The 23,419-nt window shown below is 49.2% G+C and overlaps 1 protein-coding gene across 8 annotated transcripts in view; it reads left to right on the plus strand.

Moving 5' to 3' along the window:
* The first annotated feature begins 761 nt into the window (after positions 1-761).
* The window catches only part of CREB3L1 (cAMP responsive element binding protein 3 like 1), a 45,245-nt gene continuing 22,587 nt past the window's right edge, over positions 762-23,419 (plus strand). Inside the window, exon 1 of one of the 8 annotated variants that reach the window (XM_085062472.1) lies at positions 762-1,109. In XM_085062472.1, the coding sequence (XP_084918598.1) occupies positions 1,002-1,109 (108 nt within the window). In that variant the 5' untranslated portion in view covers positions 762-1,001. Of the gene's footprint in view, positions 1,110-18,333; positions 18,475-18,495; positions 18,881-18,904; positions 19,739-23,419 lie in introns of those variants that run through there. The other 7 variants (XM_085062477.1, XM_085062471.1, XM_085062476.1 and 4 more) reach the window with 7 other exon arrangements.

Raw genomic sequence — 23,419 nt, forward strand, 5'->3', positions numbered from 1 at the left:
CAGGCTCCAGCCAGCTTCAAATCAGTACTTCTTTGCCAGGACCCTCACCACTGGAAACTTCCAGCCATGTTTCCTCAAAGAGAGATGCACTTCTGTCTTTGGGGTTTTTTTCACCAGATGCCTGTGACCAAGAAAGCTCCTCCTGGAAGCTGGGACTCCAATCTGTTCCTGTGGAGTCATGAAAGCAGGGACAGATTAATAAAACATCAGGGCTTCTTCAACGGGATTATTATAAGTGGTTTTCCTGAGTGTTGGTTGGAGTAATGATCAGAGAGGACAGGGATCCATAATCCTATTTATCTGAAACCATATAATCTTCCAGAAGCTCTTTAATGGTGCACAACTCTTTAATTACAGAGCAGCCACATGGACTGCTGCAGCCAGGCCTACCTGCAAGCCCGCTGTGGAGAGCGGGGGCAAGGGGACCTCCATGCCGGCTGCCCATCAGGCTCGGACCCTGCGGAATGCCCATCTTTCCCGGCGCCGCTGCCCCAGGGATGCAGAGGAGCCACCAAAACCGGCCGACCGGTAGCTGAACGGAGGGTTTGTTCAGTTCGTCAAACTGACACGGCTCTGCCTGGAACCAGCAGCGGCCTCGGGAACCAGCAGCGCCCTCGGGTCCCTGCGCAGCCCCGGGAGGAACGCGGGAGCCCCGAGGATCCCGGACGGCCGCCCGGCTGGCCCCCCCGGGCCGTGCGGGGGCTGCCCGGGAGGCGGGGGCGCTGCCTCGAGGGGGTGTCTGCGCGGGAAGTCCCGCCCCGGCGGCTCCCGGAGAGCTGCGGGGGCGTGCCGCAGCCGCCCGCCGGTCCCTCGGCAGCGGGGCACTGACAGCCGCCCCGAGCGGCACCGGCGCGCCGCTCCGCTCCCGTGCCCGGCCGGCGGTCGCTGTCGCCCCGCCGCCCATGGGCCGCCGCCGCCGGGGGGCGGGCGGGAGCGTGCGGCCGCAGTGAGCCCGGCCGGCCGAGCGCGGGGGGCGGCCGAGCCCCAGCGCCGCGGGCACCATGGACAGTATCCTAGAGCCCTTCCCCGCCGAGCGGCTCTTCCCTGCCGCCGGCACCGGCTTCCTCGACTTCAGCGACTTCAACGAGGCGGACTTCCTCAGCAATGTGGTAAGGGACCGCGGGCAGCACCCCCGCTCCGGCGGGCCGGCCCCGGCAGCAGGAATGGGACATGCCGGCGGGCTCTCCTCGGTCCCCACCCTGCCCCGACTGCCCCGGGGTGCCCCGGAGATGCAGGTACCCGGGTGCCGGCCGTCGCACACGGCCAGCGCCCCTCTGGAGCGGCCCTGCCGTGGTTTCCCCGGAGGAGACCCCGCCGGGGAATCTCAGGGTTATTCTACACTACGGTTTTATGAGCCTGATGGCTGGGGAGAAGTGTGCGGTGCCAGGCGGGGGCTGTACGAGCTGCCGTGTGTGAGCTCGGGCTCACACACGGGCCGGAGGCACGGCAGATGCCGTCGGGACAGCTTTGGGCTCAGCGCCTCCGCTCTCCTTTGCCTGTAACTTTTCCTCAGAGTGGCATTTGGGAGATGATGCATCTACCGCTTGGCGCTCAGGCTGGGCTGATTTACTTTGGAGAGAAGGGTGAAGGGGAAGACTGACTTGGGAGGAAAATGTGTTGCCAGTCTCAAGAAACCAAAGGCGCATTGTTCACCTCTAGGGAAACTGCCCAGCCTCTCCCAGGAGTCAGGCGAGTTCTCAGTCCAGCTTTCCATGGGAGTTTGTGCTGCAGATCCTGCAGCCCCTCTGCCGGGCCGGACCCAACCCTGAGGCAGAAGTGGGAAGCGCCCCACCCCAGAGGTGGTTTGGAGCGAGGGTATCCGGCGCTGGCAGCAGAAGCCTGCCTGCACGCGAGGCTCCGCCGGCCTCTGAGCGGCTGCAGCCGTGGGACTCTGCCTGGCCCGGACAGAGGTCTGCGCCGCGGCTGGTTACTCCACTTTCACAGTACTGGCACCTCCCGAGTTCCCGGTGTAGCACTATGAGTGTCTCTGAGGACTGCCCTTGCAGTGGGAGCAGGGAACAGGGAGTGGGTGAATCCACTGATGAATCCACTTCTGTTTTTCTACGCAAAAGATATCGGAAGCCTTTAACGCTGCCTCCTTTGAGAAGGAGACGGTAGAGATACAGAATTCGCATAGATATTAAGTGCATTGCACCAAGCAGAGGCACACAGGGTCTGGGAAAGAGATTATGCAGGCAGTCCCATCTCTCAGCGATATTGCCAGCTCCTCATTTCCAAGATACCACTGTGCCTCAAGGATTGACTCCACTGGGCTTTACCAGAGGCAACAAAGTCCTGTAGTGTTCAGGCAGACTTTCCAATGGCACATCACCCCAAGACTGAGTGTTCACCTTGCCTGCCCCTATTTGAGAGACCTATTGCTAGGAGTTTTGTGCTTTCCCTAATTCTGAACACATCCAGTGTGGATGAAGTATGCTGATAGGAAGTGCTTTATGCCAAGGCCATTTATTCCTTTACCAAAATGCAAATAGTATGTATTTGCACCAGCCATTTTACCCAGGTGCAACATGGGCTGCGGTCAGAAGTCAGAGAATACCTAACCAAGATCGGTGTTACCTTTTCATAGTTAAATACAACTTCTGCCTGCAAGTAGACCCTGTGAAAAAGAAGCTTTTGTGTAAGAGTGCCATCTGGTGCCACCTGCCAGGACAGTGTGTTTAAAGTGTCTGGTGGCCGTGGGCAGGCTGGCTCTGTCCTGCCTCATTTATATGGCTTTTCTGCTTGGAGAGCTGCTTCTGAAAGCAAGCTTGCCCTTGTCTTCTCATTAACTATGTTGCAGTGACTCAGGCATCGTTGTGCTCAGCTGACAGCCAAAAGGCACTTTTTTAAAGGCTTTTTTCCCCTATGGACTTATTTTCCCAACTGCCAGCCCCACAAACTTCTGCTGGAGTGAGAGAGTCAGGTTGAAACTTCCTCTTCCTGCAGATGATGCATATAAGAGATTCTGTAGCCACATCTCACCTACCAAATCTGTTGGTGACACAAGAGCCAGAACATAATGCATCACCCTTTTTGTTCTCACTCTGCATGACAATGGGGAGGATGGAAGAAATACACTTGGGTTTTCTTACTAAATCCAGCAAATCCCCTGGGATTTTGAAATGTGTGGAGAAGTTCTTTTTAGACAGAACTGTGCAAAGCATCACCGTGCACAATAGCTCACAAAGTTGCCAGGGCCTTTGCTTCAAAGATGGGCAAACTTCTCCAGATATTGTTCAGCAGGCATTTTTCTTAAAACAGGCCAGGAATTTCAGCCATAAAATGTCAGTATGAAACTTTTCCTGAGTATGATTTCCTCTTTTCAGAAAGGAAACAGAAATAAAAGATGGATGAATCTTACTGCAGAGTCTGTGCTCCTTTGGGGCAAGAATTGCATGTGTCTAAACTACTCTATTTTCCTCAACCTCGGCAGTCCTAATGAGTCACCTTGGTCTTTAAAAATGGTTTTCTGTATTGTTCATCTGAAGCTGTGACAAAGAATTAATGAAGGCACATCTGTGGATGCATCTTCAGAAAGGTCTGTGTGCTTGCCACAGGAAAAAAAAAAAAAGAGTAAGTGTGGGGGGTGCCATTCAGGGACATATGCCCAGGTGGTAGGAATAGGTTGACAGAAATCTCATGAAATTTAGCAAGAGCAAAAAATCCTGCCTCCTGCCCCTGGGATGGATGGATGGATGGATGGATGGATGGATGGATGGATGGACAGTTGTACTGACCCACCAGGGGTCATGGGGCATTGTTGTGCCCCAATAGCAACGGCAGCTGGGAGCAGGAGTGGAGTGGTAGATAGACACAGGGAAGTGATAATCCCCTTTTTCTTGAGAATCATAAAACTGTGTCTCAAATAAAGTATCCAGTTTTGGGCTGCCTGATACCAGGAAGGCATGGATAAATCTGAGTGCATCAAGGGGATTGCCACCAAGGTAACTGGGAGATGGAGAATTTCTCCAGTGAACAGTAGGTGAGAGAGTTTGACTCCCTCAGCTGGAGAAGAGACAGCTCTAGGAGGACCTATAAGAAGCACAGGTGAGGAAGTTGCTGAGAAGATAGAGCCAGGCTCTTTCATAAGTGCATGGCAGGAAGATGAGTGGTCATAAATTGGAATGGGAAATGTTTAGATGGGGCATTTATCACCAATTTTTAAATTTTTTTTAAAGGAGGGGTGTCTGTTTGCTAATTGGAGGTGAAATCTCTAAGGGGCACGAAATGCCTCTCTTCACTTAGCTTCTGCTAACCAGACCTGCATAGGATGGCTACTAACAGCCCTGTCAGTCTTCTTTTGCTCAAGAGGCTGCATATTGCTCTTGAACTTAAGCAACTTTGCAAATCTTTTTCTCCCAGAAGGACCTACAATATATGAAGTCAATACTTCAAGCAGAGCCTGTTTATCAATTTCACCCGTTTGTGTCCTGCTCAGTCCAGCATTTCTGGTCATTTCTGTGAGCAGCCATCTATTTGCTTATGGTCCTTTCCAACTGCACTCAGAGAGCTCTTACTTTCTCTTTCAGCTCTTATCAGTGCTGTGAAACTCTTCAAAACACTTATCTTTTGAGTCAGATTCACCACTGTGCTTCACTAGGTTTGTGACACTGGTGTCAGAATGAAGCCAGAATAAACCAGCCAAACAGGAGTCATGTGTTTCTTTTTAACCCAGTACCCCAGTGAGTTTGTTTCTTCTCTCTCTTTCTGTGTTTTATAGTGCAAAAAAACACCTTCAAAGATGACTTTGGATAAACACAGCTTTATTTTGACTCTATGCTTTTCAAAGCATACACTTTACCTCCTTCAAGAGACATCAAGGCAAAATAAGAGCCTGCGTGCTCACTCAGGTCTCTGCTATTAGGAGCTGCAGAATGGCTGTTCAGGCTGTCTCAGGCAGTCCCCAGCTCCTCTGGGGAATGCACAGTAAGGCACTCTTTCACTGTGTGATCCTATATGCCCAGGCAAGGTGACAATTGGCCTTTTCTAAAGCCTACAAAGGGGCTGCAGAATGGGAGAGGAACTGCTTGTCTCTGTGGGTTTGCTCCTTGAGTGTAAGCTGGGTGTTGGGTTTACTGTGTGCTCTTTCCTTTAATATTGTCCCAGCCCGCAGAAGGAGGAGAGTGGCAGGACTGTACATAGTGAACAGGCTGAGATTGGTGCTGGTGCAACTCAGGGGAAGCTTCCACTGAAGATGGAGAGGCTATTAACCATGGGTGACTGTCACTCTCACAGGAAGCCTGTACACAGTTTTATTCCTCTTATGCCTCCTACAGGGACATAAATAGCACTTAAGTGGTGCTTAGGTGTTGGACTGACCTTTGGTCTGAGAGAGTTTCATGCTCTGTAAACTCTCTCTCACCATCTCAGTGCACAATGAGAATGGAGAGCTCAGGTAGATTTGGTCACCCACTTTGTATCCCTCCAGTTGCTAGACAGGGGAGCTCTGCTGTAATGGGAGGCTTGGTCTCTGGGACTGATGGTAATCTCTCATGGACAGATATGCAGCAAGCATTCTGGCCCTCTATTCCTGTGCCTGGTAAAATTTGGTCAGTAACACATTTATGGTTAGTCTGCCAAGTACTGGGTATGGAAAGGCTATTTTCTTTAAATTTTACTTGGAACTTGCCATCCAGATTCCTGTAGGATCCGGAGCACAAATACACAGAGACTTGGTGGGGCCATCAGACCTGGCCTAATGGAAATGAATCCAAAGATAATGGTTCCTGGAATAATATAAATATTTCTATTTCATTAGTCTCTTTGGATCCATCTCATGGCTTCTCCACGTTGTGTCCCTGCTGCTCCTTACTGTCTCATGGTGGGACTTACACTTGCAGAAGTGCTGGCAGTGGGATGAAGCCAAGGCATGGGTCCATGGGTGTCTGAGTCTGGGTCTCTGAGCATCATCACCACAGAGTCACCACCAAGAAAAATGTTTCCATTTTGGTAATGAAGAGGGACAGAGACTTGAACTTCATTTGGAAGACTCTAGGTCAATACTTCATCCAGAGACTGTGGATCATTTGTGTGCCCTACCTGCCAGGAAATTGATAAACATTTGGGATACTCTTCCTGAATAAACATATTTATCTGTTGGAAACTGCCTGCATGTGATGGGAACACATTGTCCTAAATTATCATCTCAGCCAAAGTAGAACCCTTTAACTGTGCCCTTGGGCCAGAACTAGGAGAGAGATTGCAACTCAGAGCAGGATTGCAGGAAGGCATGTGTCCAAGACAGGGTTAAACAGTGGAGACAGAGCCATCATCTTGGTGAGGAGGAGCAGGAAGGTCTTTGGTGAAGTGCTTGCAGAGTAAACAAAGGGAGCGTTTGGCAGGAGGTGAAGGCACATCTGTGCACACAGTCCACTCCCACCACGGGAGGGTGTCAGCAGCACCAGTTGGGAGATGCTGGAGTTGTGTACTGCTCAGACCATGTCTGCCAGGTGATCCCCATCCCCTCTGGCATAAGGCAGCCACCACCACTTTCGAGAGGAGAAAACCTGAGGTCTCATTTGTATAGATCAGACTATAGAAAACCTCTAAGACTGGCCCACTGTACCTCCTCCTGGTACCAGTACAAGTGACCAAGCGTAGCATGTGGTGGCTTCTGAATCTAATGAAATATGTTTGGTTCATCAATGCAAAGTGTCTTCTGCTGCCCAGGAGCTCATCTGGTACTGCACTGGTCCTGCCCCATGCTGCTCTGGTCTCATCCATCACTGGTGCCATGCTGGTGCCATGCTGGTCCCATTGGTGCTGCACTGATCTTGCTGAAGCCTGGAATGGAGCTGTCTCTGGTAGAGCAGGATATAGGAAAGAAAAGCATTTTCTGAAGCAACCCCTTAAAGGGGAATTTAGAACTAGGGATTTCATAGCCACAGTTGTAGCTGCTCTATTTAAAATATGGCCAGGCTGACACCTCTGTGACTGACTACTGTGTTCCCTCTGAGAAAGGTTATTCCTGTGCTTGCTCCCTTTTTTTCCCCTTAGCACTTCTCCATAGGTTTTAAGACTCTGTTATTTAATTAGCATTTAGTAATTACTTATTTACTATTTAAAGAATCCTCAGTGTTAAAAGAAGCAAATGAAAATGCTTAACTCTCTGGAGTTATCTTTGGGATGGCCACATGGCAGATCCTCCGCACATAACCACAGGCAGGATTGTGTTTGATACAGAGATTTGATTCTCAAGGCTGACTTGTACCAGTGCATTCCAAGGAAGGGATGAGGCAACCCACTAAAGCCTATGCTTCCTTGTCCTGTTGTGGACAGTCCACTGCAAGAAAACAGATGGTTCCCAAAAGCCAGTTGGTGACTCTCGTTGCTGCAGAGTTGCAGGAAAACAGATAGGGCACCAGCAATGAAGCAAACCATTACAGCTCATCTAAGAAATGGCCAAAACCTATATCTTGGCCTAATTTGGCTTGGAGATTTCCCAGGGAAATTCCAGGTCTGTGCTGCAAGGTCGAATGCAATCACCTATGCTTCACAGGCAGCAACTGTTCTTCTTCAGGAGATATGTCTTTTGGAAGAGCCAAGTGTGTTAGGTCCTCACTTCCAAGCCAGTCTTAGTCCTGGGATTACTACATCCTACCAATCCCAGCTTTCTGTCAGGGACAGTATTTACACTTCTGAACTGCTGGGACTTCATGTCTCCATATGGGAGATGAGAAGTGAGGACAAGGGTGAAACCAAAGCCATGTTTCTCGGCTGATCCCCATGCTGGCACTGTCTTTGTCCCGCTGCAGCAGGTGCCTTATGTGCGAGCAACCTTAATGAAGTTTGGTATCCTCTGACTGAAATTATCAATCCAGATTTTGGCCTGGCACTAGGACAGACTGGGTGCTTGCATGGAGCTCTTCTCTTATTCTTTCCTGTGTCTAGAGCTCAATTTGTGTTGTAAGTTGTTAGGTGTTTCCTTGGGTTGATGTCTGCATGTTTTGCAATGTTCCTCAGAGCAGAAGTAGCTGAAAGGTTGTAAAGAGCCAAGGGCATGGCCAGAGTGGCAGGGGACTGCAGGAAGGCAGGCTGTGTCTTTTAACCCAGTTGTTCCCCACATGTCTGCCATGCAGTATTTACATCTATCTAACTTATTCCCAGCTGCTCAAGAAAACAAATTTTACTTCTGCTTTCCTTCAGGATAACATCATTCAAACTTTTCCTTTCCTGTAGTTTCCTGAACTGACTTGAACTTTCCAGCCTCATCCTCTCACCTACCCCTTTCTGACTTCTTTACCCACCTTCTTTTCTCTTTTTTTATATCTCTCCTTCGACTCTTATTTTCTTAAACCTGTCCAGGGCTATCTGCCTTTGAAATCGTGTGGCTCTGGTCTGGTCTGGTCTGCATCCAAGTGATAGATGCTTGACACTGATCTTGACACATTGTTCAGCCAGAACAAGGTCTCATGAAGGTTAGAAGTGCACATATCCACACACTCTTTCACTCCTTTCTTGTTCTGTTTTATCTTCTCACTTTCTAAGACTGCAGAAATTCCCTGTACAGCACTATTCAAGGCTATTCTCCCTGAAACTAGTATGTAATTTAAACCAGTACTGGAGTAATTAGTACCATCTTTAGAGCTCAAAGGTGATGCCTTATGTGAGGTCATTTATTACGATCACTGTCCAGGCTGTTCCAAAGGAAACTCATCCCTGACTACCTCAGCGAAGTTGCTTTTGGCTTCTTTACACTGTGACTTTGTCTTGATTAGGAAAAATGTTCGTTTAGGTCAGTTTGGCTGACCCGATTAGCAAAGCCTGCTCAAAACGCAGTTAGCATTTTTCCTAGAATAGATGCAAAACATAGTGCTTTCAGCTCAGCAATCTGTGTCAGGAGTTCCCCTGCAACAGGAATGTCCGGGCTCCCTTGGGAGGAACCTGGCAGCTAAGGCTGGAGGAGTACTACAACTTGGGTCTGACACCAGCTGTGTTACACAGGAGGGAACAGGATGCTACATTGGTTGTGGAGACTCCTATTGGATTGTCAGCATCCCTCCTGCAGATGAGCTTTCTTAGACTGATGCCCAAACAACATCCCCTGTGCTGACTCCCCATCACGGTGTCATGGGGTCACTGGCTTCTTCTCTCGATGACATGGCATGTCCGGGGAGAGCATTGCAGCTCAAGAATAACCTATCACTGCTGTTTGAGGCACAGGGGGTCTACTATGAGAACTTGCTGCTGGCTCTGCAATATCTGCAGCCCTCTCACTACTGAGAAGAGAGCTTTCCCCTCCTGAAGGGGAAAGAGGGAGAGGGAGACCAGGATTAACAAGAGGACCTGGGTTCAGAGCCTCAGGAGTTAATTGGTGCATGTCAGAGCAGCTTGATGTTAAATGAGTCCACTAAATTCATGACAGTTGAAGGAAGGAGCTGGGCAGGTGCTTTGGCTGAGCTCACTGCTGCCCCGGGGGGAGGGACTGCAAGCAAGGCAGCTCAGGGAGGAAGAAACCAGCTCTGACATTTGTAAAGACTGTTGATAGCAGATTTCTTTCAAAGACTTTTCAGTCTCTCGATCTGAGAGCTCTTTGCCCAGGGAGTGCTGGAAATGTGGCTCTTCTTTCCAAGCAAATGTGGCAGACTTTCAGAGCTGATGAGGTGCTGTTGAGCCACAAGTACTGAATTGCCAACTGAATGATGTTGGGTTTGTTTTTGTTGTGATTTTCCTGTCTTTATGGACAGTGGTGCAGTGAGGTTGTTGGGAATGGGAGAACTGCATTTTAGCCCTGGCTCTGCCAGTTTCTTAGTGTGTGATCCTCAGGGTGTCACTTGCAGTGATGCAGCTTTTTCTCACTATAAAAAACTGCATATCTTTATTATTACTGAAAAATAGCAGTGTTATCAATGCATGAAGCAGATTAACAAAAACTAAGACTGGAGTGAGGCTTTGCTAGTAAGTATCTGCCAGGAAAGATCCATAGGAGCTATTACTTTGCTTCCCTGGTTGGACTCTTTTTAATGACTTTGCAGCTACATATGATATTTGCTGCATTTTCAGTTTGGCTGATCTATTCTTCACTGATATCCCAGCTATCCTTCTCCCCTCTCCTGTTCCTTGTCCCTGTGGACTGCATGTGTCTCATTCTGACCTCAGATACTTCAAGCTAATCCAGAGTAATCTTTCTGTGTCAGTATGAATGACTGTGTTGGTCAGCATCAGGATTTAAACTAAAGTACTTTTGGCCCATGCTGTTGCTGGCCTGACCTCTCTGGGCTTTACTGAAAACCAAACAGTTTGTGCTTTATAAATCCAGTGAATGGGCTGTACTCATACCTCATCCTCCACTGTACAACCAGATCCTGGCTCAGGCACAAAACCTAACTTCTCCCCTCAGTTTGGTGCAACTTGCTGAGAGCACCGTGTTACATTTTTGCCCCAGACTGCTGCATGGTCAGTGCTGGGCTGAGTAGCCAGGCTCCCAAACTATGTCTCCCTGGGTTTGTAAATGAGAAGGAGGTAACAAGCTGAAAATACCAGAAAGTCATGGCTTTATCAGTCCCTTGCAGGACATTCAGGACCCATGTCAGTCTCTCCTGCTGCTCAGTGCATGGTTTTGCATTTTCCTTTTCTTTGAAGCTGCATTTTCCTTGCAGTAGGTCTGTCTAGCCTGTTGTAAAGTTAGGGTCACCATCATCCATTAGGAAGAGTGATGCAGAGGTTGCTTTTCCATCCTCTGATGCTTCTCCTGCCCTTCAGATTTTGTCAAATATAGTTGGCAGCAGTCCAGCAGCTGGATTAGCAGTAATTAAAGAGCAAATGGCCTGCAGCCCTTTTTCAGACCTTGCAAAGTACACACCTTCCACTTTCTTCTTACATGGTTTTGAGCCTTTTTTTATTATCCTGGGAGAGAGCTGAGTAGCAGCAGATGCTACTCTGGTCAATACTGGGGATGAAACAGAGGGTGCTGCATTCCTTTCTTTGCTGCTAATTAGTACCAGGGTGGTAGGTAGAGGCTGCTAGCTAAGACAGTGAAACTGTTTTCTCCCTCCCCTTGTAGCTGCAGCCACAGTGAGTAGTCAGTGGCAGCTGTAAGCAGCTGGGGTGAGCAGAGCAGGAGCAATGCTGATTTCTTCATTTTCCAGCATGCTCCAGGCTCCAGGGGAACAGCCCTTGCAACCTCCCCCCTTTGTGACCTGGAGCTGAAGTCCCACTTGAGGTGAAGGCACAGTGCTGTGTCAAGCCCAGCAGCTACACAATGTGGTGAGGTCACCCAGCAGCCTTGATATCTACAGGTAAATGCCAGAGACCCATGTCCAGACCAGTTGCCCATCCACTGGTCTCAAATGCCTTTCTGATATATGATGAAATTGAATTACACAGAGTTGTCAGAGGATGTATTTACTTATTCTGGGAAAGGGAAGAGTGAAGTATGACAGAAGGGATTGAGAATAGGGAAAGAAAAAGGGAAGAAAAACCAAAGATGAGAGAGGTAGCTATGCAGTTAGCATTCCTGAGCCATCTGGACCTGTTGGCATGGCCCCATCTGGATGGGCTCACACGTTCAACTACAGCATGATGTAATCTCCATTGCCCAGCATTTCATTTTTCTCCTTGTGCTGGATGGCCTAGTATCTAGTGCATGTCTGGAGCGGGCATTTTGATTTCCTGTTGCTATTTGTGGACTTTTCCTGGCCAATCCTCAAGAGCAGTTCAGGCGGTTTGCATTCCTCAAGCAGAAGCAGCAATGCCACCCCACTGGCAGGAGTGGAGGCCAGCTGCAGCCAGCCTGCCAGCCAGGGAGAGGCAGCCCTGCACAGGGAACCAGCTGTGGTTTGCACTGTTCTGCAGCTGGAGAGAGAGTGACATCTCTGCCAGGTGCTTGGACCACTGCAGCAGAGCTCCAAAGTCAGCTCAGCCTTCAACACCACCACAGAGAGGGCTGGTGGGACCACTGTTTGTGGATGCTCATGGGCTTCCCTGCCCTGCTGGACCTTGCAGCTGAACAGGAGGAAGGAGAATTTTATTTGACCCAAGACCTATTCCTCCCTTTGGTAGATGTGAGTAAAAAGCAACTGATCTCAGTCCCTCTTCTTTACAAACGCCAGCACCAGAGAACATCAGGGTTCTCAGCTGCCCTGTGAAGCAGATGGGCTTCCCAACACATATCAAAGGAGGCTGGGAAGGACATGGTCTGACACTGCCAAGTGCACACTCTTGATAGTGAAAGGCCTGTGGTCTCCTTCCCTCCATCACTCATTGCCATTTCCAGAGGGCAGCACAGTCCAGTGGGAAGGATTCATTCAGCTTCCCACTATGTTCTGTGGGAGACAGCCATGCATCAACAAGCCCAGCCATCTCTTTTTCTCTTTTGTCCTTGCTAGCACATGAAATGAAGATTTGCATGTCTGCCTCCATAAGAGCACACTGTTTGAAGGTCTTTATGTCACAGGAGCCATACAGGAGCAAAACAGTCTTCTTCACTACATAAACTCAATGTGTAGAGGGGCAAAGGGTTGAGCCATAGGTCCCCTCCTGCTTTTAGAATCAGAGCAATTCCCACCCTTCTGCATGGTTGGGAAATTCTGAGATGCTCAGAGGATAAAGATGGGATTTCTCTACAGTGTAGCACTGCTGCAAGCAAACCTCGAACCCAGCAATATGAGGGCCTGCTTCATATCATGCCATTTTCCACTCTGATTCAAGATGTAGGTAGCTGTGTGATGATGCATTAGGCAACAGTTTGACCTGAGCATCCAGTACTCCCCCCTCACAATGCCTCATCCTGCCCACATGCCTCCCTTAGTTTTGTTTCCTCCAGGGGCTTGGGAATGGGGAAATTGAGTGCAGTGACCCCCAGGGAGCAAAATTATTTTCAGTGGAGAATCCTACTGCCTGGTTCAGAAGTGATCCTGTTTGCACGTGAAGAGAGCAGAGCTTTGCTTTCGTAATAGCCCAAGGATAGCCTGTCCACCAGGGATGGACTCCCTGGAACCACAGAGCTGAGCTTTTCCACCCTGCTCAGCCCTGTTGAGTGAGAGAGTAACTCTGGAAATTATGGCCTCTTTTTAAACAAATTGGCAAAACTCTTGCATCTCTCCTGGGAATGGGCCAGGGATTCTGAGTCACTGCTTGAGTGGGTTGTGGCCAAGGTAGTCGTACCCAAGATATTAAGTGAGAGAGGAGAGATACACCCAGGAGTGCCAGCAGAAAGAGAAATAGTCATGGCCATAATTAATAATAATATAATGATGAAAAGATTCAGAAATGCACTGCCCACTCCAAAAATAAAGTTTGAGGACAACTCAAATGTTGTAAAGAAAAGAGAAGAGAGGAAAGAGTCGAGAAAGACCGCCAAAGCCTGCATGTCAGCTGCAATGCAAGGAGTCCCGTCCAGCTGGCCTGGGTTCAAAGAGCTCCTATTGTCCAACAGCATTTCCAAGACACCATTCAAAACTTTCAGAAAATGAACCCAAGATGCAGGGTGAGATTTATCACACAATAAAGGCAAGCCAGATGTGTGCACCCTTTCAGAGAGACAAGAGGAAGGCAAAGGAGGAGCAAAGCAGGGGAGTATCAAGCAGCAGAGGCATGAGGGAAGAGGTTGGCATAAGAAGATTTGGTGCTGTGATCATCCAGGCAGGAACAGAAGACTGCATCTGTGCTGGGACACATACTGGGAACTTGTGAAGCGTTTCCTATATATGGAGAACACCATACTTGGGAAAATTAACTTAGCATCAAGGTTAAAGCACAACATGGGAAGATCTCACTGATGCTTTTTTTCTTTTGTTGCACATAAAACCATGATGGATGCTAAGAGGTTGCTTCTTGTCCTGAATTATATATCTGCAAAATAAGGTCCTGTCTGAAAGGATGTCCAGAAGCCAAACCACTGTAGATTTTATCTTGCTTTTCTAAGGCTCACACAGTCTTCATTATCGCTTTGCAGCACTGGCCATCATGGCAGGACTGTAACTTCTTTTGCCACAGGAATCACTGGCTTCCACCTGTGATTTGATTATGTTAAAATCTAGCAATTAATTACACAGAAAGTTAACTTAATCTTTGAATATGCTGCTAACATGAAGTTACATGACTACAACCTGACATCATTAGAAAAATCCTCAGATTCTCCCTGCCTGCAATGCGACCAGTGCTCTTTCTGCTGTCTGCAGAACAACCCAGCAGGGTGGCCATGCCATACTACATGCCACAGATTAAAAGGGGACTTGGATTTTTTCTCAGGAAAATCTGTGGTAATAAGGACTTGTTCATCTAGGAGCAAAAAGCCTGAGGAAACATTTTGGAGGCTTAAGCTAGAGAGTCCCTCTTTGCAATGACTCATTTGTTTGGTGACTGTATTTTGCTTCTCCAACAGTTGGTTGTTTTTAGTTGGTTTTTTGTTTTTTTTTTTTAAGGGCTGGATTTATCTGAAGCCTTTAAACTGAGCTCAGATGCAGATGACGAATTTGAAGCAGGAGGCACTTGGCTCTGTGAGGAACCATATTTGATTGCCAGACTGGTTCCTCTAAGCTCTGAAACCCATGAGGCCATCCATCATCTCTCTTGTTCAGGGATGTCCAGCAAATGGATTCCCAAATCCCCCAGCTTCTGCAGAGACCACTCCAATACTGGGGTGCAGATGTCTGCTTGATCTGACACAGGAGCTTTCACAGCAAGAGTTCAGGACATAGTAGGTTTCCTGTTTTCAAAGGAACATGGGATCTTTTCTTCTCAGAAGCTTCTGACATTACTTGAGGACATGATACCATGCATCTCCACATTTCAACATCTTTTCACCAGCTACAGGGTCCTTGGCTGTTGGGCCTTGTTGTGGAGAAGTCTGGCTTGAAGAAGGGATGTTGGGGGAGCCAGGTGTTGGGAAAGGATTTTCATAGGTCCCCTTTTCTCCTTCAGCTGTTATTTTCATCCCATGGTTGAAGTGACTGCCTAATCTCTGCCCTGTCAGATATCCATCCTTATCTTTGGAAACACAGGGCTTTTACCCCTGGTTCACCAGCATCACATCTTCATTCTACCCAAGGATGGTGTTAATCCAGGCTACCCCAGTAGTGACAAATGGTCTGAGAGGTGTTACTGCCTTTTGCGGGCTAGGAAGGATTTCCCCATTCTCTAGAGACTCTGGTTTTTGCAGCTCCACCGCTGAGGTGAAAATGATACCCTCAGCATTGGAGCTGAAGTTTAATTTCCTATCTGCTGTTCAGGGCACAGATTTTCCACTGAGATATTGGCAGAAGGTCAGAAATCTGCATTCCAAGTTGAATTGCTTTGAAAATTGCCCCAGTGCAGGACCCCATTCAGTCAGCTGCTTGCAAAACCCAACTCTTGCCCAGCCTGGCCAGTGAAGAGGGTCCCAGCTTTTGCTCTCTCAAGATTTTGTGTGAAAATCCCTCACATCCCTGAGTCACAAATCAGCTGGTCCAGACTTAGTTTCTCTGTTAAGTGCCCTTTACAAAGGCCCAAGGAATGAAAGCCACCAGTAATGTTTGGTATTAGCTGCATGCCTCAGCTTTTGGACTTGAATAGAGTGCAGCTCTTCCTCTTTCAAGGCCTGCTTTTCTGTATGAGTCTCCAGGGACCTGCCAGGGGACAAAATGTGAATTATCTCTGATTTTGCTCTCTGAGCACTAAAGAGAAACAGTTTCAATGAGACAAATGAAGATGATTGTAAAGACAATACAGACCTTTCCTCCTTCTCTGGTTATCTCCCAAAGCAGATTTTCTCTATCTCCCAGTGTGCCTTTCTTGTTGCTTTCTTGCAAGATGCAGAAAAAAGGCCCAAAATGGCACGGGGCTGAGAAGCTATGTAAGACCAGAGATCTGCCAACTCCGTACTAGACAGGGCCAGAAGCTTCCAAAAAAGATAGAAGAAATGGTGGAGTGGCATTTATTCCAATTTATTTTGGTTATTGAATAAACATTCCCATCCCACGGCTAGTGATTGGCTTGGGCAGTTGCACTTCTCTAATTTATTTTTAATTTATTGAACATTCATGCTGCCTTTCATGTCTTTTGGTGATACTATGACATAGTTTCACATCAGCATGGCAGTGTAGTTCACAGAGTCACACAGAATAAACCAATATTTTCTTTCATTTGCCTTGCCTGCTGTCACACCATGCATCCCTCACCAGTAAGCAGAATTTTTCTCTAAACTGCCCAGGCAAACATGCCACACACAAATCCACGTAGGCTTTTCCAGGGCAGATTTCCCTCTAGATTTGCAGGGCTGGGCTAGGGATGCATCTCTCGGTTGTACAGACATGGCTATGGACACCCAGTTGTGCTCTGGCTGCTGTGCCTCAGCAGGGATGAGGAGGGGTGAATGGGCTCTGCAAAGGGCACACCTGGATGGAGGTGAATCAGGTTAACATAGTGGATTGGGCCTTCCCAAAAATGATGGATATTATTTTTTACATATAAGAACATAAAATTCACATGAGCTCCCACTCCCAGGTGCTACAGCAGCTGAAAGCCCTGTCATGATGTGGAGTTAGGGTGTCACAGGGAGCCTGCTGAAAATGCAGCTGAGGCTGTCATGTTTACACAAATAGGCAAAGCACCAGTTCAGCCAAGACAGCAGAGATCTGGGGACAGAGATGACAATACAGCTTCTCTCTCTAAGGGCTACGGCCTGTGTGAAGTCTCTGCCTGGAGGCTGTACTGACCTTGGCTTGGGATGGAGCAAAGAAGAGGAAGAGACCCCTACCAGCTTGCCGAGGGATACCTGCATTCCCATGGAGAACAGTTCATACATATCTCTGTTTGAGCACAGCCCAGCTGCCACCACAATGGCTTAGAAGTAAGGGTGGCTTTGTTTTCTAGCAAGAAGGTGTCTTCAGTTCTCCAAGCTCAAGGAAAGCCTAGAAAGAAAAGCTTTTTATTTACCTTCCACAGACTACTCAAAATACACCCCAAATCTTCTGCCAAATGAGGGTCAAGAGCAGCTGATCTAAATGTTTCATCCTGAGAGGGTTGTGTCCAGTTCTGCATATAGTTTAAGTCCTGGCTTTTTGTTTGGGTTTTTTTTTTTTTTTATTGGAGTCAGCTGCAAGGCAGTTGTAAGCCAAAGGAAATTTGGGATGTTCATTGTATATGTAGCATACACAACAAAAGCACGCTGAAAAGCCGAGGCATTCCTTTTTATCCTTCAGGGTACCAATGCTGGGAGGAGATGTATTCCTATCTCTGCAGATTCAGCAGCTCTCAACCCATAGGCAAATCATGTACTGTAGCTGCTTTCCACCCCAGGCCAGTGGAGCCTGTTTTGCGCAAGGGGAGCTGCCATTTTCCCCCTCCTCCCTAGCACATGCATATCTGCTCAGAGCCTGGCATCCGCAGATGGTGGGAGGGCACACAGATGGCCGCAGCACTGTGGCCACACTGCAATGCCACTTGTCTTGTGAGTCAGCTCGGCCTGGGTTCTCTGCTGCTCCACAGTCGTTCCCTTGCAGGGCATTTCCAGTCTCTCCCACATCACCGCTGCCCGTGGTGCTGTGTGCTGGCTGCTAATCCCATTTGTGCTGAACACACTAGTGCCAGGTGTGGAGACACCAGTGCCCATGACTTTAGCAGCACGTAAAGTCCTCGTTGGGGCCGCTGGCAGTCACAGGCTCGCAGATTTCGACTTTCCACATACTTTTTACTCCCTTCTTTTTATTCTTTCATGGGCAGAAGCATTTAAGTTAAAGACTTAACTCACCCTCTCCCCCTGCGACTGATGTCTCCCAAGATTCTCCCCAATGAATTGCAGGCTTGTGAACTCTGAGCTGGATATTACAAAGCTGCAATCTCGACCACGGAATTTCCATGCGGTCTGTGTTGTGCACATGCTTTTAACATCACCCAGTCCGTCAGCTGACGGCTTTGTGTCCCTTGCCGGGATCGCAGGGCAGGAGGGGGCGAAACCACGAAACCTCCCAGCCTGCCAGGGAGGTTACGGCAAGCCGGGGGAGCCGTGTGTGCCGGAGGGGCTGCGGCGATGTCCCGCGGGGCGCTCCCACCGCGGCTATCCCGGGACGAGCAGCACGGGCCCGCGCCGCTCCGTCCTAACCCTGCACTCCTCCCGCGCGCCGCGCCGCTGGCAGCCGCCTCCCATTGGCCGCCTCCCGGTGGCGCCGGCCAATGGGCGGCCGCGGCTGCCGGCCGTTGGAAGCGCGCCGCGGCGACCGTTAAACCGCCGCCGCCGTTGTCGCGCGGCCGGGACAGCTCGCGCCGCGCCGCCCCGGTGGCGTGAGGGGCTGCGGCCCCTCGGCACGGCTGCCCCGCCGCCCGCGCCGCTGCTGCGCCCGGCCTGCGCACCGCGCCCCCATCGCCCTCCCCCGACCGTGCCTTGAGACGCCGACGGTCCCTCCTAGCTCCCGTGGCGCCTAGCGCTGGAAATTGTAAATCCAGGCCCTTGGCACGGATGCGCGGTGGAAGGAGGTTTCCACAGCGAGTTGTGCCTGAGCTTTGCAGGGACAAGAGGAGGCTCAGGGGAGAGCTTATCACTCTTCACAAATACACGAGGTTGTAACCACGTGGGGGTGGCCTCTTCTCCCAGGCAACAAGATGGGAGGAGAGGACATACTCTTAAACTGCAGGTTTCGGTTGAGCATTAGCAAGATTTCAGAAAAGGGGTGATTGGAGTGGACTACCCAAGAGAGGTAGTGGAGTCACCATCCCTGGAGGTGTTCAAGGAAAGACTGGCTGTGGCATTTAGTGACATGTTCCAGCTGACATGGTGTTCAGTCATGGCTTGGACTCGATGATCTCAGAGGTCTTTTCCCACCTAAGTGATTCTGTGATTCTACAGACAGCAGCAAATTCTGGGCCTAGTTCCAGATCAAGTTCAGTCAAACTCTGCCACCCTGGAGTGTCTGGAGTGTTCAGTCCACCATACATCCCAAGGTTGTGATGCTGAAAGTAATCACAGGTGGCTTGGGCATTGATGCAGCACCTGGGAAAGACAGGGGTGCTGCTGCTCAGGGTGCTGTCCTGCTGCTGTGGGGAATGCCAGTGGCATTCACAGGCAGTTTGGCCTTTGGCACTTTGGCCATGCTATGCAGAGAAGCAGCAACAGCAAGGGGGTAGCAGATCAGTGGCAAGCTGTCCAGGCACACCAGGGGCCAGAGCAGACCAGGCATGGAGCAGCACAGGTCTGTGATACGTGAGATACAAGAGTAATATGGGTTCAGGATGGAGCAGCACCAGAGGAGTGGCAGCCAAGGGATGGTTGGATGCTCACTTGTGCCCCTTGGGGTGTACATGCACTGACTGGCTGTGTGAAAAAGTGTGCACAACATCTGTCCATCCTGCCTGAATCTTGTTAACGCTGTTGAGAACTTCACTTTCATAAGGTCTAAAATTCTCTGCATTTTAAAGAGAGCAGAAGGACTGTCTGGAGTGTATGGGCTCTTCTTTCCTGGAATGTAAAGAAAACCTCGGCTGTGCAGCTGGAGTGCAGGGGGCTTCATTCCTTAGTGAAAGCAGAGAAGGGAAATGCAGATGTCACAGCTGGGACAGGAGATTTATCTTGGCAAGCAAAGAGGAAAAATCTTTCAAAAAGAAAAGAAAACTCAGAAGAATCCCCTCCCCATCTTCACTGCCTGCCAGCATGAGCAGAACCTCCAACCTGCAAAGGCCTTTCGTCTCCTGGGCCTGGGCTGCCGCCCAGCTGGATTAGCCCCTCGCTGCTTTCTCTTTGGAGCGAGACCGTTGTGGTGGGACCAGAGAGGCTGTGAGAACCAGGCTGATCCTGAAGGGAGACTGTCTCCAAACAACTCAGCTGGAGGTGGGAAGAGGAAAGTCACAGTCAAAGGATGGAAGTGTGAAAGGGAAAAGGAGGGACAGATGCAGCCCGGATGACTACAGAGAAGTGGATCTAGAGGGAGGAAGTCATCACCTCCTCAGCCATGCATGGTGCCACTGGGCGAGAAGAGTGCTACCTTAAGACATCTCCCCTGAAACCAGGCAGGGGAGAAGGCTTAGTGCCTCAGTCTGTGTTTGGGACCTCCAGAGTTCTAACACCAGCTCTGGGTGGGGGTAAATGTAGAGCTTGCATTTGGATATCTGGATGCCTTACATTAGCTCCCAAGATAACTTTTGTACAACAGGAAAGGCTGTTTGAATGAGAAGTGCACGCACGCACATACAGTGTGCTATTTAGACAACCCTAAGCATGAGGTCAGGATGAAAACATGTGGTGGAAATATGTTTGGAAGAGTCAGTCCCTATGTCGATCACCAGGAGTGGGAGGGAGCAGAAGCCAGGAGCTGGCAGATTCTCACTCTCTCCCCATGACTGAAGTGGCCTCAGCCTGGGCAGATTCTACTGTGGTACCAGAACATGTTAAGGCTGTCTGTTGGGCCTAGAGATCCAACGGTTTTTGTCTCCCCATACCTGTGCACACTGGCTCATCCTGCTTGTCCTCCAAGAACTAGAGGGGGACAGGCAGCCAGAAATCAGGCTTGGATCAGGAAATCCAGTACATCCTCGCCATTGCGTTTCTGTCCCTTGGCTGCCCCCTTCCTGACCGCTCACTGGTAATACAGCTTTGGAAACACATCTCGTGCTATTTCTTGGCTGTGGAGCATAGTTAGAAGGAGAAGGAAGGAGGGTGTGAAAGGGAGGGGAAGATAACAGGAGCGAATAATGCAAAATGAGACTGTGCTGTGAGCTTTGTGTCCCATCTGGAAACTGTTTTCTCCCAGTACACTGCACACCCACTCCCTCTAGACCAGGATGGTAAGGGTCAAGTTTCCCAGCTGACTGGTCCCCCTTTCTAAAGCCAGGCTCATCTATGTGAAAGCTACTTGAAATATCTTAAAGGAGAATCTCAACAGAGTTGCAGAGTCCTTCACGGTCACAATTGGAAACTCTTGGCCAATCCTCTGAGGAGCAGGAGCTGGCTGATCTCAGCTGAGTTGGAAGGCACTCTCAAGGAGTTTTGGTCTTGAAGAGGCTGTGAGAGGATGAGGCTGCTGTGTTTGTGTATTTCTGTTCATCTCACCTTCATTCACATCCAAGTTCCATGGACTTTCTTGGACCTTCCCTGATTTGCTGACATCTTCGTTGCCATTGTGTCAGCAAAAGTCTCCCTAAAGCCCAGCACAGTCATGTCATGCTGGCCCCAGCCTGGGTAGGAACAGAGGGCTAGTGTTCACCCAGCACCTTCTTTGGCATGTTATGTTCCAGCCAGGATAAAGCTACTATCCATTTGGTCAGGTGATAAACCTGTTTCTCTTAGTTGTTCAGAAGCTTGGAACACTGACCCTGCCATGCACTGCTGTGTTCTACACAGCCCTGAGTCACCATATCCTAAGACATGCAGTTCCCTGAAGCCTCTCTCACACATGCAAAGGAAGAGTATGCCTAAAGCTTTCTCTGAGTTTTGCCAGGTAAGTGCCACTCCCAAAATTAGGCTGGGTGGAACAAAATTTGCATATTCTGGGCTAACAGGCTCAATCTAAACTAATTAATAGTGGTTTTGATGATGTAGTGGGTTGCTTCTCACTGTGTCTATCACAGTTGGATCTTGACAAGAGGACACTCTTTTTACCATGTGGTTGCATGCACAGCTGTCTTATACTAATAAGAAATCTAAAATTAACAATACCTGTTGGCTTCAGAAGAGAACAGACCCAACCCAAGAGACCCAGCAGTCTTCCCAGGATGTGGTGACTTAGCTTCCTGCTGGTCCCATAGTTTCCATTGTGGGTATAGCCAGCTACAAAGCCATGTCATTATTTTTGTTTGCTTCACCCTTCCTTCTTCTGCTTTCCTCTGCTTCTTGCCACCTTCTCTGAGTAAAATTGCAATCTCCAGCTTTGTGTCAGTTCTAGGTGCTCTCCCTTCTTGAGGTTGTTGGATCCTTGGTGGCCCTTTGATAATAACCATAGTTATTGCCAATCTCATAGGCTAGCTCCCTTCTCTCCACCGTCTGTGTTTGGAGGTATTGGAGTGGTATATGTGTGAGTGGTGAGAGCTGAAATGGGCTGCTTTGATGAGAAGGCTTTGCCAATATTTAGTTGTCCTGGAGAATAAGGCCCAGAAGCCCAGAGAGGGCTAGGTGCCCCAACATTTCTGGATTCCCAGGGAGGGGTGGAAGTTTCATTCTCCACTCATCCTGTACTGTGCAGTAGGTCTCTGGGTGTCTCGGGAGAGAATGGTCTCTTGGGGACCTGAACTCCTCCTGTACCTCAGGGAGAACAGTGTTGCCTTCATCCCCATTTCCAAACAGTGAGGTCTTCCAGCGGCAAGTCTGCTGTGTGGTGTCTAAAAGAACCAGAAACCTGCAATTACTCCTGCCAGTGTTGGTGCCTGTGTTAAGGCTCTGATACTCAGTCCCTTGCACTCATTACTCACCTCACCCCTCAGCAGCTGCTGGGGCAATTTTTTTTTGTTTCGGAATAAAGCCAGAGGCACATCTCCGCCTCTTCCCTCTAGGTAGGTTTCTCCAACAATGGAGAGATTGTTGACTGACCAAGAGATTGTTGTTCTAAATGTGGGTGGGATGCTGCTAAAAGATAATCTGTGTAACTACTGCATTAATGCATTTTCTTGACTCTCTGTAATCCCACCTCTGTCTTTGTTAATGCACAGTTGTGAAAGAAATTGGAAGCACATGGCAGTGTCACAGACAGCTCTCCCCACAGCTGTCCATCCAGCTCTGCTTCTCTTCCACGGCTACACAGTGGTTCTAGTTTTGATGGTCACAAGACTAAATACGATTTGAGCTCAGCTCTGCTGTGTTGTGGTGCATTGGCAGCCAGCACTCTGAATCCCTTCACTTTTCTGTGGTTCTCACCCTTACCATAAGGCTATCGTGTTCACATCCTGTGTTTGCTTGTGTTGTTTAGAGAATACAAGACAAAGAACAGCTGTTACATGAGCAGGCACTCTCTGGGGTTAATGCTCAGGACTCCAAACTCTTTATCTTTCTATGCTGTAGGATAGGACAAAACCTGGTTTTCCAGTGTATTTTAGATAAATATCTAACCCAGTTCCATCTGCTGACTCAGCTCCCTCTGAAGTTACACTCCCCACAGATGGTAGGTGTTTTCTGTTACTTGATTCAAGTGCAAAAATGCTTCTAGGCAACTTGGAAATGGCTGGGTAGATTTTACCAAGCTACCCTGCCAACTCTGCTTCTGCTGTGGGAACAAGTGGGGAAAACTTTAGCCCAGACATTGCAGGGAGGGCCTCAACACTAGGATTTAGCATGAGTGTGCTTTCTCCACCCTACTTGCACGTGCAGTGTCTGCTCTCCAGAGAAGCCTTCGATGGTCATGTGTTGGGCTGTCACTCCAGGCAATCGGAACACAAGTGGGAAAGAAGCGAATGGAGAGAAATCTCCTGTCAGGCAGAATGCAAGTGGCAGGGACTCCACCTCCACTACCAGCATGTTCTGTGAGCATCTGGGGTTTTAAATTGAGCAGCTGAAGGATGATGTTGGAGGGTGAAAGGCACTGAC

This window comes from Lichenostomus cassidix, chromosome 5 (genome assembly GCF_008360975.1).
Source record: "Lichenostomus cassidix isolate B80296 chromosome 5, HeHo_3.0, whole genome shotgun sequence".
Lineage (NCBI taxonomy): Eukaryota > Metazoa > Chordata > Aves > Passeriformes > Meliphagidae > Lichenostomus > Lichenostomus cassidix.